Source organism: Ursus americanus, chromosome 11 (assembly GCF_024610735.1).
Source record: "Ursus americanus isolate L20-20 chromosome 11, mUrsAme1.1.p, whole genome shotgun sequence".
NCBI classification, from domain to species: domain Eukaryota; kingdom Metazoa; phylum Chordata; class Mammalia; order Carnivora; family Ursidae; genus Ursus; species Ursus americanus.
In genome coordinates, this window is record NC_142137.1 from 51,139,571 (window position 1) to 51,155,926 (window position 16,356).

Consider the following 16,356-nt stretch of genomic DNA (forward strand, 5'->3'; position numbering starts at 1 on the left):
TTCATCTGTGTTGTAGCGTGGATCAGTACTTCATTCATTTTCATGACCAGATCATATCCCGTGGTGTGGATAGGCCACATTTTGTTTATTCCATCATAGCTCAATTGCCTTCACGTCCTAGAAGAGGCCCCATGCTTCTTCCTTGTTTCCAGGACAGAGAAACAAGCACCTAATTGAGGGTGGGAGCGTTGAAACCCATTGAATGATACAAACAAATCTTGATTTTAGTAATTTTTGGTATTCTGAGCTCAAAGAATTTTGACCAATTTACTAATCGGTCTTTTTGATATCTCTTTTAAAAATGAGAAAATTAGCAGAACATTAAATACAATCTAATAAACTTTTCACTTGGATTGAGAAAACAGGGATTCCATGGTGGGGAAATAGCATTCTAGGGTCTGACAGAGCAAAAGGAAATTTTGCTGTGTGACATGTTTTTCTTGGATGGGTCCTGAGACAGAGTAAAGCAAAAGCTGTTTCCTGTGGATTAGTGACAGAGCATCAGATTGACCTTGTTTGTTCATTTGGTTCATTGGTCCTTTTGTGTCAAGGGGCCCCATGGGGGCCTCAGGTAATAAAATTTTAGCTTATCTAATTGTACCCTTTCACACAACTTAAACAAATGAAAGGCAACAGAAAAAAGAGGTGCCTAGATTAGAATAAAACTGTATTAGAATAAAATTTATTATATAGATGTTGTATATTCCTTGTAGATAAAGTTTAATTACTGATGACTTAAATATTTCCAGAGCAAACCATTTATCATATTTTGTGCTCCTTCCAGATCCCTTAAACTTGTTTACTTTGATTTTGGTTCCTCCTGTATAACGCTAAAATTGATAAGTATTAAAATTGTCTGAGGATTTGCTGAAGATAAACACCAGCTTTCCCATTCCAGGGCCTTAATATTGTCGGCTTCGGTGTCCCAGCTCCTCTTGGTTGGGGTCCTGCTGCCTGGCTTCTGCCCCTCCGCTCGAAGCCTTCCGGGGTCCCACCTTAGGCACCCTGGGGGACGGCGAAGGAGCGGAACCCCAGCCTGGCGGGAGCCCCACGGCTGGGCCCTGCGGCGGGGAAGCCCCGGGAGGTGCACGCGGGGCCAGCACTCCGCGGTCGCGCAGGTTCTGGCGAGTGGCGGCCTGGCGCACCGGGCGGGGGCTCCGGGGTGGGGGAGGAGGAGGGTGTTGTCCGTCCCCATGGAGACCGCGCCCGGGCGGCTGAGTGCTCCAGCTCCTGCTTTTCACTCCGCGGTCCAAAGAGGAGGCAGGCAGCCGCTCCGGGCCCGGTTCTTCGGCCACCCGCGCGAGGTAAAGCCCTTGGCTTCAGGGCCGCGCATCTTTTGCTCGGGACCCCATGGGCACAGCGCCCGGGCCTGTTTAGCTTCCCCACGCAACCCCTGGAAGACCCTAAGCAGCGCCGAGGAGGGCACTGCCACGCCCCTCCCCCACGACCTTGAGAACATCCGCAGCCCCACAATTATCCAAAAAGAGCCGCAGTGGCTCTGGGCCGAACCAACAGCAATCTTTGCGTAGGTTTGAGTTGGGCGGTGGCAGGGAAGCTCTTAACCTCCTCCAGAGCATTCATTTGGGGTAGAAGTGAAGTCAGGTTATTGAGCACTTTGGAAAACACGGATTTTCATTCGACCCCAGACTGGCTCACACCAACTCCTTCCCTCTTTCTGCCAGTTCTCACCGTCTTTCCTACCACGGAGTCCGGAGGCGTGGGGAGTGGGGCGCGGGGGGTGGGGGGCGTGAAGGAGGAATATAGACAGCGGTGAATACGGTGCCTGGTTAGAACTGTATCGCTCTAGGAATTAATATGCTAAGATTTGATGAACAGGACAAATCATTAAAGACATGATACTTTGTTTTTTCTTTTTAAAAGTGCTCATGCTGCGCTTATTAATAATTCTTGCCATAAGTATCAGAACAGAATATCCTGACATCCTCTGTATCAAACTTCAGCACAACCCAGGCCACTGTTTTCAGGCCCATCTTGACATCTGTGCACCTTGGAAACCTCAAAAATCATGCTTGAAAGGTTATTTCAGAAGGAGGAAGTAGGGATTAAGGACTTTAAAGTTTTAGAACAGCCCTAACTGGGTATTTTTCCTGAACGAGTTTAAATAGTACAGTTGCTTCTTGTTGCAACTCTAATTTTTACAGTTTTAAACTTATTGAACAGTGAGCCAATCCAGCATTGACCATGTCCAGTTTGGGCTCACAAACATGGCATTTCTTATCACCTCCTGTGCTAGCAATAGTGCAGATTTCCTCAAAACATGCCATCACTTTCATTATCCGTTACTTATTTGTGCATTGAATAAAAATTACAGACCAGTGTATGTTCAAAATAAGTCATGTTTTTATTTGCCCTAAATACGACATTTAACTTAACTGGAATAGTTTTTTGTTTCTGTTTTTCACTAATCACACACGTTTTCCTTGAATTCTGTTCTTTTTTGCAATCTTTATAACCAGATAACTGTTTTTATAAAGATTTTACTGATTTATTTATTTGACAGAGAGAGAGAGAGCGCGCGCACATGCTTGAGCAAGGGTGGGGGGAACAGGGGGAGGGAGAGAGAGAATCTCAGGCAGACCCAAGCTGGTCTCAGGGCTCGATCTCAGGGCTCAGGGGAGATCATGACCCCAGTGGAAATAAAGAGTCAGTCACTTAAGCAACTGAGCCATCCAGGCGCCCCCCAGATGACTCTTGAGAGGCATATTTAAGGGCTTAACCTGGGATTTCTTCCCCACTCCTAGTAATTTATTCCTTCTTCATGCTGCAAGAGGAAGACTTTCTATAGAAATTTTTTTTCAGTGCATAGAATCTAAAAATTTCTCAGGGGAGTAATGTCAGGTACATATTTTAAAAGTTTAAGTGACTTTGCATAGCCTCTGAAATGTTGAAAATACAGAACATGCTTAAGGGACTAAATTTTAGAGAATAAATGAATCATGGTACAACTTGCATGCGTGGATCATAAGAGAACTCAAATGTAGGCACCTCTGTGGCGGGGAACAAACAATGTTTTATTTCTAATTTCCCTTCAAGTCATTTTGTCTACTACGGTGGAGCAGGACTAGCCTAATTTACATGGCTCCACCCGTGTAAGAAATCACCTGGGGAAACAGTTAATGGCAACAGGATTCTGCTTTACCCCAGTGATGATTTAGCTGTCTGTATGGACTGCCAATTGCCCAGTCATCTCAACCCTTAATCTGGCTTTGGTTGTCACACAACAGGCTCCTCCCCACCCCGCCACACCCCTCCCCTTCCTCCCCCCACCAAGCAAATAAGTGTTAGTGACAGTTGTTGATTTCCTTGTCAACAGCCAGTTGTATAGTCAGCCATGCAAAAGAAATTCTATTCTCAAATTAACCCATAGCAGTCATACATCCAATTTAAGTTACACTCACTCTTTAGGGAAAATCCAGTATAATTGTTAAACTTGATAACCAATTATTCCCTGACTGACCTCAGATGATTTTCTTTCCCCTGCTTTTCTCCTCTGTAATCTAACTCCCAGGGTGAACGTGAGAAGTGATGGAGCTAGTGTATGGGGAAGAGATGGACTAGCATAGTGCAAGTCAGAGTAGCCGCTCAAACAAAACTTAAGAGATGTATAGCATTTATTACATGGCTCTCTCCCCACTTTTATTTTGTAACAGTATGTATGTTAGATCTAGTTCTAAATGCGAAGAACCACAGATTGGGGTCTCCTATTTCATTCCCTTCTTGTAACACACTTCAGAAACATTTAGAGCCCTTGTTTTCCAGGGTCTTGTAAGGAAGAGGTATCCAGTTGGTGTCACCCACACTGGGGCCTCAATTCAGTGGACACCTGGGCCATAAGCAAGGCAGCGGCTGGACCTTTGCTTTTCCAGGCATGACACACTACTTTGTGTAAGAACAAGAGAAATCCTAAATGATCAAGGAAGAACTTCATGGTATAGTATTTTGGCTCTTGGAGAAAGGGCACAGAAGAAAGATGAAGAATGGATGAGAATTTGGTTTTGTACATTTAGGTTTTGAGTCATTCTTGGTAATAGAAGATATTGGGGACTGCCATATTGTAAACATAATTCACAAGAAGTATTCTTGCCCCAGAATTCACATTCCAAATGAGCACCCTAAAATACATCCCTTTCCTCCAATTTGCTGATGTTGTGAAAGAATAATCTGTCAGATGTACATATTAATTCAGTTCTAAGGTTATTTTACCATCTACCTCATTTAACATCATGATGGAGATTACTAGTAAGATCTACACAAGTTGCTAATTGTCATAGTTGTGACACAGGTGTCAAATCCTAATAGTCAGTGAAGGAATTTGGCTTTTTCTTCGCTTGTAACTTGCTTTTCAGCCCTTGAATTTGGAAAATTAGGGGATGTGAACAATTATTCATTTACTCATTCAACAAATACTTGCCAAGTGCCGACTCCGAGTAAGCATTATATGGTGGGCAGCTTCTAAAATGGCTCCTAACCACCCTGGTTCCTGATATCCATGCCCTTATGAAGCCTCTCCCCTCGAGTGTGGGCTAGACTTGTTTCTAATGCAGGGGTTGCCAAACTTTTTCTGTAAAGGGCCAGGCAGTGAATATTTTTGGCTTTGTGGCCTATATGTTTTCTCCCCGGTTACTCAATTCTTCCTGTTACAGTATAAAAGCGACCGCAGACAATATGTAAATAAATGTGATTAGCTGTATTCCAATAAAACTATTTACAAAAGTGGTTGGCAGGCTGGCTGCCGACCACATTTGCTGACCTATGTTCTGACTAATCAAAAAGTGATGGTGTATTGCTTCTGAGATTATGTTCACAAAGACTCCAACTTCCATCTTGCCTGCCCTGTCTTGCCCTTTCACTTGTTCACCTGGGTGGAAACCAGCTGCCATTTTGTAAGCTCATAAGCTATGAAGCTCACATGGGAGGGAACCCTCCCACCAACAGCCTGCAAGGAACTGAGACCCTGTTCCAGTAGTCTCTGGGAACTGAATCTTGCCAACAACCACTTACGTGATTCTTGAAGTGGATCCTTCCCCGGTCCTGCCTTTGATGACTGTAACCCCAACTGAAATTTGGTTGTCAGACTTGAGCTAAAGGACCGAGTTAAGCCATGGCTTGACTCCTGACACAGAAACTGTGTAATAATAAATGTTTGTTATTTTAAGCCACGAAGTTTTGGGACTTGCTGTTATACAGCATTAGATAACCACCATGATAACCATATCACAGAGCCAATACACATTATGATAGGCTCCTGTAAGAATGAACAAGGGAAATGCTGCATATTATTTCCTCCTTTTGGAGATTCACAATGAGTTTCAACATATCAAGTTTTCCAAAACATCTTATAAAAAAGAAACTTGTTTAATTTTGTTCAATCTTTTCCCAAGCATATTTAACCGCAGATTCTGTTTTTCTGGGAAGTGCCTATTAATATCTTATGAAACTACTATTTGGAGAAATATATATTTCTGGAGAATTTCCAGCAATGCTGACATATGAAAAGAAATCATTCAGTTTAAAGAAATAGTGATTGCCAACATGCCATTTCTCCCTGGGTTGAATAACTAATCAGCAAAATTGACATCTTAGAAGAATGTAAATAATCCCGTGGACATTTCTATCCCTATCTCTGTATTTGTATCTCTATCTCTATATTTATATTTCTATCTATATATGATGTACTGTACTCAGATATTTAAGCCCACCAGCAGAGATAGTGACTATTCTTTCTGTAATGTTCTGCTCATTATGTAACTCAGTAATCCCTTAACACAGAGGATAATAACAATTTTAAGAACTTGCTAAATCAAAGCTCCTTATGTTGGCTCTTGGAGGGATTTCACATAACAACAGCTGGGCATCTTAGGAAACTAAGGATTTGTTTTGATTTAATGTTGATTCAGAAGGAGGTATTTAATTTCCCACATTGCCATGAGGTTTTTATCTGAACAACACATGATTATACTGCAGTTTGCCAAGGCACAGTGTTGCATTGCGTTGCTTTGCTTTACACAGGAGGAAACTGAGGCTCAGAGGCTATATTACTTGTAAAGCTTCACTTGGGGGAAAGGAGAGTCAGAGCAGGGATCCAAATTCAGTGTTGTCATGCTACTTGCTGTGATATTTCCAAAATTATTCCAGGGTGCCTGGGTGGCTCAGTTGGTTAAGCATCCGACTCTTGATTTCGGCTTGTGATCTCAGGGTTGTGGGATCAAGCCCCAAGTTAGGCTCTGCCATCAGCGGGGAGTCTGCTTGAGATTCTCTCTCTCCCTCTGCCCCTCCCCCTGCTCTCTCTCTCTCTAAAATAAATAAATAAAGTCTCAAAAATAAAATAAAATAGTTCCTAATCTGGTACATGCCTTTCCAATATATTCACTTTTAAAGCACACTTCCTTCTCTCTCAAGTGTGGTAAGAATCGAGGACCTGCAAATGTTTGTCTTATTCTCAAAATCTTCTGGCTCTCCCATGACGTTTCTTCAGCTACCTTGGGCCCCATTGTTCTCTCTCTTCTTGGAATTTATAGCAACAGAGGGTTGCTTAGAAACTTGGACATTTCTGATGCTGGAATACCAGCTAGAATCTCACCAACAAGTGGTCATTCAATTTGTGTTTTAATATCTCCAGTAATAGACATAACCTCCCGAGACAGCGAACACTGCCGAAGTGATTGCTTTCCCACTTAGATTGATCCAAAATCTGTCTCTCTGACATCATACATTGCTGTTAATTTTGTCTTCTGGGGATTCACAAACCATGTATAATTGATTTTATATATAAAAAGCCTTCAGATAGTTGATGTGTATGCATGTACAGTGTGGGAAAGGGGTCCAATTTCTTCTTTCTTTATAAACAGATGCTCTGTTTTCCATAAATGGAAAAATCCATCTCTTCTTCGTCTTATCCTCTAACAAGCACCCGTGTATACGGGAGTCTATTTGGAACTTTCTCTTCTGTCCCCTGGCTTAGATATTTGTCTCCGTACTAATGTCCTGTCATGTTATTGCTCTAGCTTTATAGTCAGTTTTTCTATCTAGATACACATCTCCCTCCCTGGTTCTTCCAGAGTGACTTGACTGTTTTTGGCCCTTTAAACTTCCATAAATATCTTAGAATCAGCTTTTCAAGTTACACACGCATACCACAATATCTCTTCGGATTTTCTTTATTGAGATTGCATTGAATTAGTGGATCTGTTTGAGGAAATTCATCTCTTCATTCTTCTGAATTCTCTAATTCATGAATAAAACATATCTCTCCATTTATTTAGGTTCTTTAAAAATATTCTTCAATAAAATTTTATGATTTTCTTTTTTAACTTTTGTTTTGTTTTGTTTTTTTAAAGTAGGCTTCACAGGACACCTGGGTGGCTCAGTCAGTTAAACGTCTGCCTTCGGTTCAGGTCGTGATCTCAGGGTGCTGGGATTGAGTCCCCCATCAGGCTCCCTGCTGAGCTGGAAGCCTGCTTTTCACTCTTCCTCTGCCTGCCACTCCCCCTGCTTGTGCTCTCCCTCTCTCTCTGTCTCTGACAAATAAATAAATAAAATCTTTAAAATAAAATAAAATAAAAGTAGTCTCCATGCCTAGTGTGGAGCCTAACCGGGGCTTGAACTCACAACTCTGAGATCAAGACCTGAGCTGAGATCAAGAGCTGTGCTTAACTGACTGAGCCACCCAGGCACCCCTAAATTTTATAATTTTCTTCAAGTTTATACTTTTATTTTTTTCTAGATACTTGATAGCATTTGGTGTTTTATAAGTGATATCTTTTTTTCTTTTGAGAGAGAGAGCAAGAGCAAGTGTGGGGGGAGGGGCAGAAGGGGAGAGAGAGAGAGAAAGAGAGAGAGAGAGAGAGGGAAAGAATCTTAAGCAGGCTCCATGGAGTTGATGCAGGGCTCACCCTCACAACCCTAAAATCATGACCTGAGCCAAAATCAAGAGTTGGACACTCAACTGACTGAGCCACTGAGGTGCCCCAATAAGTGATATCTTTTTTAAAAAACTTCTTGATCAAAACAGAAGATGTAGACAAGTATGCAAATCATAAATGTAGAACCCAGTAAATTGTAAAGTGAACTCCCCGGGGTTCCTACTGCTAGATCAGGACCTGTACCCCAGCGTCACTTCTCATGTCCCTCCCAGGCATACCCATTCTTTCCTCCCCAGGGGTAACTGCCATCTTAACTTCTAACACTGTCGTGTAGATCTTTGTATGAATTAAACCATATAAAATGTAGTCTGTTATTTCCAGCTTCTTTGTTTAATGTCTTATCTGTGTGATTGACACACACTGTTGAGTGTAGTGGCAGCTTGTTCGTTGACGTACAGCATTCTAGCACATGGGTATTTGACAACATATTTATCCGTTCGGCTGCTGGGGAATGATTGCGTTGTTTCCAGTTTAGAGCTATCCAACGTAGCTGTGAATGTGCTTGTGGATATATTTGGTCCACATGTTCATGTTTTTCTGTTGAATCGATTGTATGCACATGTTCAACTTTAGGAAATAATGCCAAACCATTTTTTAAAGTACTTATACCAATTTGCACATTCACCAGCTGTGTGTGACCGTTCTGGATGCCACCAGCATGTGGCTCTGTCGGTCTGTGTTGGATAACAAATTCTAGGTAGCTTGAAACAGAAATCCTTATTTTTCACAATTCTGTGGCTTTGCTGGCCTCACCTGGGCAGTTCTTCTGCTGCCTGTTATCGTGTGGGGTCATTCTTACGCTTGTATTCACCTGGGAGCTCAGCTGGAACAGAAGACACAAGATGGCTTCATTCACACATCTGGTGCTTTGACTGGCGTGGCTGAAACAGCTTCGGGCTGGCTCAACCTCTGTTTCTCCATATGGTTTCTCATTATTCTATAATCTAGCCCACGCTTATTTACATGGCTGCTAGATCCTAACAGTACAAAAAGACAAACTGCAAATCTTCTTAAGGCCTGGGCCCAGAAGCCACACATCTTCACTTCATCAACATCCTTTGGTTAAAACAATGAGCCACTGCTCCCTGCTACATCCTGCTAACAACCACATGAAAGAGCTTCAAATCCTTCAAATGAGCCTAGGGTCCCAGCCAACGCAACGCCTTGACTACAGCCTTATGAGTCACTCTGAAGCAGAAGCACCTGTTATGGCCTTAACTGGGTCCCCCACAGACATAATTTCATGTTGAAGCCCTTAACCTCCAATGTAACTCTATTTGGAGACAGTCTATAAAGAGGTAATGACAGTTAAATGAGGTTATAAGGGTGGGCCCTTAATCCAATAGGATGATATTTTTATAAGGAGAGGAAGAGACACCAAAGATATCTCTCTCTCTCTCTCTCTCTCTCGCCCCCACCCATCCCACCTAGTTTGTGCTCAGAAGAAAGACCTTGTAAGAACACACAGAGAGGCTGGCTGTGTACAAGCCAGGCAGAGGGGTCTCATCAGACACCAGCCCTGACAGCACCTTGATGTTCTAGCTTCCAGAATTGTGAGAAAATAAATTTTTGTTGTTCAAAGCACTCGGTTGGTGATATTTTGTTATGGCGGCCCTAGCAGACTGATTACGTACTCCACCATGCTGTGCGTAGATTCCTGACCCACGGGAACTCCGAGATAATAAGGGTTTATTGTTTCGTGCTATTAAATGTGGGGGTCATTTGTTATGCAGCAATGGACGACTAATACATTAGCCTAAGTTTGTTCTCTGTATCCTCTTGGTGTCCTCCAAAGATAGGCAGGTGGAGTGCCCTTTTTAAGCCCTTCAGATTATTGCTTTCCGGGGAAGAAAAAGTCAGTATCCCTGGCTGGTAAAAGAATCGTTCCAATTTCTGAGTCATTTTCCCAGCAAAGTGAAAAACAACTCTGGTTTAGATACATATTTGGGTGCAAACAGATGAGGACAGAGTAAATTGCAATGACATGGAGTTCATGAACTCCCTGTGCAGATTTGTACGGATTTTCCTCCACGGGAGATGTATGTATATGATTTGCTGTAATTTTATCTCTATAAATATAGAGATGTAAATGAATGGCTGCAATTATATCATTCCTATAAGGACAACATCAATATACTGGATGTTTCTAGGTGATCTTCATTAAGCAATTATTGAAATGAACCTATATTTCTTAGGGCTGGAAGAAAATAATTTGTCGAGATGTCAGCTGGGGATTCTTCTAGAAAAACCTTGGAAATGGAGTGCTTCCACACAAGATTCAGTACCTGGACACCTTTCAGCAACAAGTCATTAAATAGACAGGTGAGTGACATACTCAATTAAACAAAACAAGTTTAATTTGTAAGGTCAATTTTACTGTGATATATCGGGTCTCATGTTGCCATATAAAACAGCAACAATGAAACCTCTCAAGAATTTAGTTTTGGAGTCACTTCAAACAAAAATAAACCTGCCCCAAAGATAGTCTCTTTTCACCCCAGTCCCCAACCCCTACTTTATGGGGAGTCTCAAGGTCTGCCCTTTCCTCTGTACCTCCAAGGACAAAATAGAAGCCTCCAGAACACACAGTATGCTGGGGGAGGAGACAAGAGGAGGTGCTTTGGGTGGTGTTTGGTGTGGAGAGTATTAATGTATATCAATTCTCTGCATATTTCTTTAATCCTCTCTTCCTTCCCGCGCCAACAGTTCAGCTCGATGGCCTGGGGATGCCCACTCCTTTGAAGGGTAGTCAGTAAGTAGTCACCGAATGGCTCAGGCAGCTCTGCCGGCCCTTAGTGAAGGCCGACCGCGCATGTGTGGTTCAGGCATGTTCCCAAGGGAAGGAGACTAGCCAGGTTGGGGCCAAAGCCTGACCCAGTAAGAAAGCCAGTGAGTTTGTATGTGTCATCTGAGCAAAGCTGGACTGAAAGCCAGGTTTGCGGGGGCCCCTGGTCCTTGGTGTATCTCTTCCTTAGAGACATGTCTAACAATGGCTCCTTAGCAATATTTATTAACTTTGGTTTTGGTGGGAGCTATGAAGATGTAGGACTGTGGGTCAGTAAAATCAAACCTACTTCAAATGGTCCGGTGTTCACAATTCAAGTGTAGCCTGTATGTGTTTTCAAGATAAAATGTTTGGAATCTGTTTCCCCAGGCCACATTCGTTTAGGTAGGAACAAGAGCCAGGATTCATTACCTCTTTGTTTTCCAAAGAGGCCCTCCTAAGGCCCCAGTGTAATTATATCCCCTGGCCAGCCTTTCCCACCAGCCCACCCAACAAGCCTGGGCTTGTCTCTATCCCCAGATAAAAGCAGTTTAAGCTGAAGGGAGAGACCCCTACTAGGTAGTGAAAAGTGCTTTGTGTACTGTAATGTGCTGTGCAAATAGTAGCTATGAGGTTGCGAGATTGCCTAAGGATTGCTTAGTAACTAAGAACAGATTGAACTCTACAGGAAAATGATATATTCTCCCCTTTACAGCTCTTTCAGGAAAGAGTTGCTCTCATAAGTCATTGGTTTGACCTCTGGACTAACAAGCAACGTCAAGAATTCTTATTCACGATTTTTTTACGATGCACCAAATCACAGTTAAGGTAAATGTAGCCTATGGATGCAATTATCATTGGTTCTTAAAGGAAATGAAATATAGTAAAATTTTATATAACCTTCTAGGGTTTCTCCCCCCCCCAAGAAAGAACAAATCAAACAATTGGTATTTTAAGGTTTATAAACAGAATCGTCTAGTGCTGCTTCCTCCTTGAGGATGAGACGGAACCTTGGGGGCTTTAACACCTTCCTACCACAGTGGGATGTTTAGTTTTTGCAAACATCAAAAGCTTCAGCCAGTGAATCTTTAAAATTCCCTTAGTATATTGGATTCTCCTCAGAACTATCAGACAGACAATATATTTCAAGTAGATACCTCGCACATAGGCAGTCTGTAAATTATTGTTACATGAAAGGATGGGTCTGAAAAATACCTAAGAAGTGACCATGGTAGCAACATTTAGGACTATGCATAAGACTTGTATGATGGTGGCCATGATTGCCAATGGGTCCTTGCCCTTATTCTTACCTTGGCCTCCTCTAGTGTCTGTCATTTGCTTTCACATATTCCAGCAGAGGTGGTGTGCTATTTGAAAGTGTTAGTTGAAATTACATGAAAGAACAGCTAGTGTCTTGATCATGAATTAATACTCAGGGGTGGTTAGCTAGCATTGTATTGGAAAGGTCACAATGTCTCAGTTATTACAAGATACTTTGCTAATGAGCATAGCAAATATCAGACATTAGTTATTATCAGAGCAACCAGTGGCTCATTCATTTGTCAGATGAATGTTAGAAATGGACTCTCTTTGGTGAAATTAAAGGTCTTCAGATGTGGGATGGAAAATGTTCCAGAGAGCCCTCCAACTTGCCTGGACCTGGGTGAAGAATCCAGTCAGCCCTGGAGCAGGTGCTTGGAAGGCTTTATCCCCAAGTAAACTGCCTTGTCAGTCTGGGGATTTCTGGTAGCCTGAGGCTCTCAAGGAGGTCTAACAGTAGAATCCTGTTTCAGGAAAACTGTACTTTCTTAACTGAGTAAACCTTTTGCCCAAAGCAGAGAGCCAGGACTTCATGAGGCTCGAGGAGGAGACCATATGAAGTGGTTGGTGCTTGTTTGCTAGGCTTGTTTAGGGAAACTCTACGTATAGAATCATTTGGGGTTAGTTGTTTTCACTACAACCTGGTGGTAAGGTTGTTGGGAGAGGTTAGCCATTGAACTTCTTAGGTAGCTTCCAGAAAGTATCGGAGTCATGCAAAACCAAATTGGCTTATTTTAGTTTGCAATATCTGCCTCCGCTCTTTCTCCCACTTCCTCTCGCCCATCTCTCAATCAGCCATTTCATCCCTCTTACCTGCTTGCTCACCTTCTCCCTTGTCTGCTTTCTCCTGCATCCGGGGGTGCATGGTGGGCTAAGAGACTACCCCTGATGGAGTCACCAAGTCGCTGGAGGCAGAGAGACACCTTCCTGGCTGTGTTGAAAGAGGCTGCAAAGACAGGCCACAGAAAAATAGGCTCTTTTGTCAATGCTTAAAAATCAGGGAAGGAAACTTTTTATATTAGTCATTGGCTAGGTTTCCTTTTACTCCAGCTTTATAGCTTTCAAGATAAAGTAACAGACCAGGGGCGCCTGGGTGGCACAGCGGTTAAGCGTCTGCCTTCGGCTCAGGGCGTGATCCTGGCGTTATGAGATCAAGCCCCACATCAGGCTCCTCTGCTGGGAGCCTGCTTCTTCCTCTCCCACTCCCCCTGCTTGTGTTCCCTCTCTCACTGGCTGTCTCTCTCTGTCAAATAAATAAATAAAATCTTAAAAAAAAAAAAAAAGTAACAGAGCAAACCCCAACTCCATAATTGCTTGTGGTACATCATGTTCTAATCTCATGTATCATAAACCATGCAATTTTAGCTGTAACCACTGGAGGTCATTAGAGATCTTGTGGTATATTTTGAGGCTCATTAACATTAGGCCTGACATTTTGTCACTGGAAATTGTAGCCTTTGTCTGGTACCTGAATTCTTACTATGGCACAAGGATATGGAACTAATCCGTTCAGTGGAATTACTTCACTTTGTTCTGTAGCAGCTGTCTTTCTGCAGAGAGCTGTATACCGTAGTTGCATGAAGCTATTATTCCGTATTCCGGACTGTGGCTTGTAGAAATTGCATGTCAGTTTCTGGTCTCTAGAGTTGGCATCCTGAACCCAGCTCTAATTTGTAGTGGTGGTTTTTGTTGTCGCACATCAATTAGTTCATTCCCCCAAGTCTGGATTGAATCTTTCTTCTGCTCCTTCCTCTCCATCTCTTTGGGTCAGCCATGTCTTCTCTCCTGCCAACGTCTACAGAAACCGTTTACCGAGAGTCTAATGCAATTGGAGTTGTGTTTGATTTTGATTAAATCCAAAAGCCCAACTCATTTTATTTTTTAAAGTTAGTGCAATCAAATTTCTTTTAAACATCTTTATTGAGATATAATTCACACACAATAAAATTCGTCATTTAAAAGGTACAAAGTTAGTGGTTTTCGTATATTCACAGAATTGTACCGCTATTACCACAATCTAAGTTTAGAACATTTTCATCACCCCAAAAAGAAACCTGATACCCATTAGACGTAACTCTGCATCTCCATCCCCAGCATTGGCAACCACTAAACTACTTTCTGTTTCTATAAATTTGCCTTTTCTGGACTTTTCAAATAAATGCAATCTTACAGTATGTGGTCTTTTGTGATTGGCTACTTTCATGTATTACAATCTTGTTAAATAACAAAAAGCAACCAAGCACATATGAAGATCAAATTGGCTTTATTAAACGGTTCATGAGGGCACCTGGGTGGCTCAGTCAGTTAAGCGTCTGCCTTAGGTTCAGGTCATGATCCCGGGGTCCTGGGATCAAGTCCTGCATCGGGCTCCCTACTCAGCAGGGAGTCTGCTTCTCTCTCTCCCTTTACCCCTGCCCCCCTGCTCATGCTCTCTCTCTCTCTCTCAAAAATAAATAAAATCTTTTAAAAAATATCCTCAGGTGAGACTATGGACTATGAGAAACAAACTGAGGGCCTCAGAGGGCAGGGGGGTGGGGGAATGGGATAGACCGGTGATGGGTAGTAAGGAGAGCACGTATTGCATGGTGCACTGGGTGTTATACACAACTAATGAATCATCGAGCCTTACATCGGAAACCGGGGATGTACTGTATGGTGAATAACATAATATATAAAAAATCATTAAAAAAATATCCTCAGGTATATAAAGACTTCATGAAAAATATGCAGTAAACATTGTTATTCAATATATAAGTAAATAAATAAATAAATAAATGGTTCATGAATCGGGCAACACCCCATCTAGCAAGCAGAGCGGCACTCTGAGAAATTATACAAAACAAAATGGAAGTAAAGTTTTTATGGATGGAGGGTGGAGGCAAGAAGGTTATTGGCAAAAGAAAAGGATTGTTCCAAACAAGGTTGTTTGCTAGGGGGAAAAGCAACGTGTCTTATCACACAGATTACCTCATCTTTCTTTGTGGGATGGAGAGGACCCGGGTGAGGTGGTAAGAAAAATGTTCCTGACTGACCGGTTAAGGCCCCATTTCTGGGGGTGGTTGAAACTGCAATTAGATTGGGTATTAAGCCCGGTTTGGCAACTCGGTCTAAGTAACACCATTTGGGGCCTGTGGTTTTGGGTTTTTTAAAACAATGTTCTCAAGGTTCATCCATTTTGTAGCATGTATCAGTACTTCTTTCTTCTTTATTGTTAAATAATATTCCATGGTATGGATATACCATATTTTATTTATCCATTCCTAAGTTGATGGACATCTGGGTTGTTTCCACATTTTGGCTACTATGAATAATGCTGCTGTGAACATCTGTGTATATAGGTTTTTCTATATGGATGTCTTTATTTCTTTTAGGTCTACTCCCAAGAATGGAATGGCTGGGTCAAATAGTGACAGTGCACTCAACTTCTAATTATTAAACATTTCTTTTGAACTCTATTTATTCCTATAGTCCCTGTTCCCCCATCGCTGAACAAGCAGATGAATACTTGAGAGAATTCAGCGTTATTTGAATGTCTGAAATCTTTCTATGTAAACTAGGTCGTATTTGTGCAATCTGTGTTTTCAAGGCAGAGAAGCCATTGTTTAGATGTTTTGTTTTAAAATTTCTGAATAATTTCATTTTAATTCAGGCAGTTATAGTTAGAAAGCTTAACTAGGATATTGTGGTTTGGTTGGGACTGTGTTGTCACAGTTTTCTTTGAAAGTTTCTTCTTAATCTCGATGAGATATATTCCACTATCTAAGATCTTTCTTTCCTGTCCTTATATTCCATATTGTTAAGATTTATTTTATTATTATTATTATTATTATTATTATTATTATTATTTTGGTGGGCAGCAAAACAAGGCTTATTGAGTGCTAGTAAAATTTATTGAATGAGTACAAAACCTCAAGATTTCTTACATGGAGTTTTATGATATTTAAGACATTTTTCAAAAGTTCAGCTTCTTAAGCCATAGCTCAGGCAAGCTCTTCCTCACCTTGACTTTGATGGCCCCTCTCCCGGGAAGCGTTCCCTTCGCGGCTCTCACTCCCCGCCGGCAAGTTTTACAAACGTCTATCATGGCATTTCCCCCAGCACATTATGCTTGTATGGCCACGTGTCTAAATGATTCCACTAGCGTCATCCCCCTGCCACTGGACCAGGCTGACTTTTCCTGACTCCGTAAAGGAAACTGGGCCCTTTGTGTGTTGCTCTGAGAAACCCATGAGAAGTTTGCACCCGTCTCCTAACCACACTGGTGGGACCGGTTTCAAATACCCTTGGCTCAGCAGCAGGCAACACCCCACACGAAGGCCTTTCATTCCA

The 16,356-nt window shown here is 42.1% G+C and overlaps 1 protein-coding gene across 1 annotated transcript in view; it reads left to right on the plus strand.

The window, feature by feature from the left end:
- Positions 1 to 10,144: 10,144 nt before the first annotated feature.
- Positions 10,145 to 16,356, plus strand: part of ECT2L (epithelial cell transforming 2 like) — a 65,283-nt gene continuing 59,071 nt past the window's right edge. The window contains exons 1-2 of the mRNA XM_087865528.1: positions 10,145 to 10,265; positions 11,423 to 11,535. Coding sequence (XP_087721654.1) covers positions 10,164 to 10,265; positions 11,423 to 11,535 — 215 coding nt within the window. The 5' untranslated portion in view covers positions 10,145 to 10,163. The remainder of the gene's footprint in view (positions 10,266 to 11,422; positions 11,536 to 16,356) is intronic.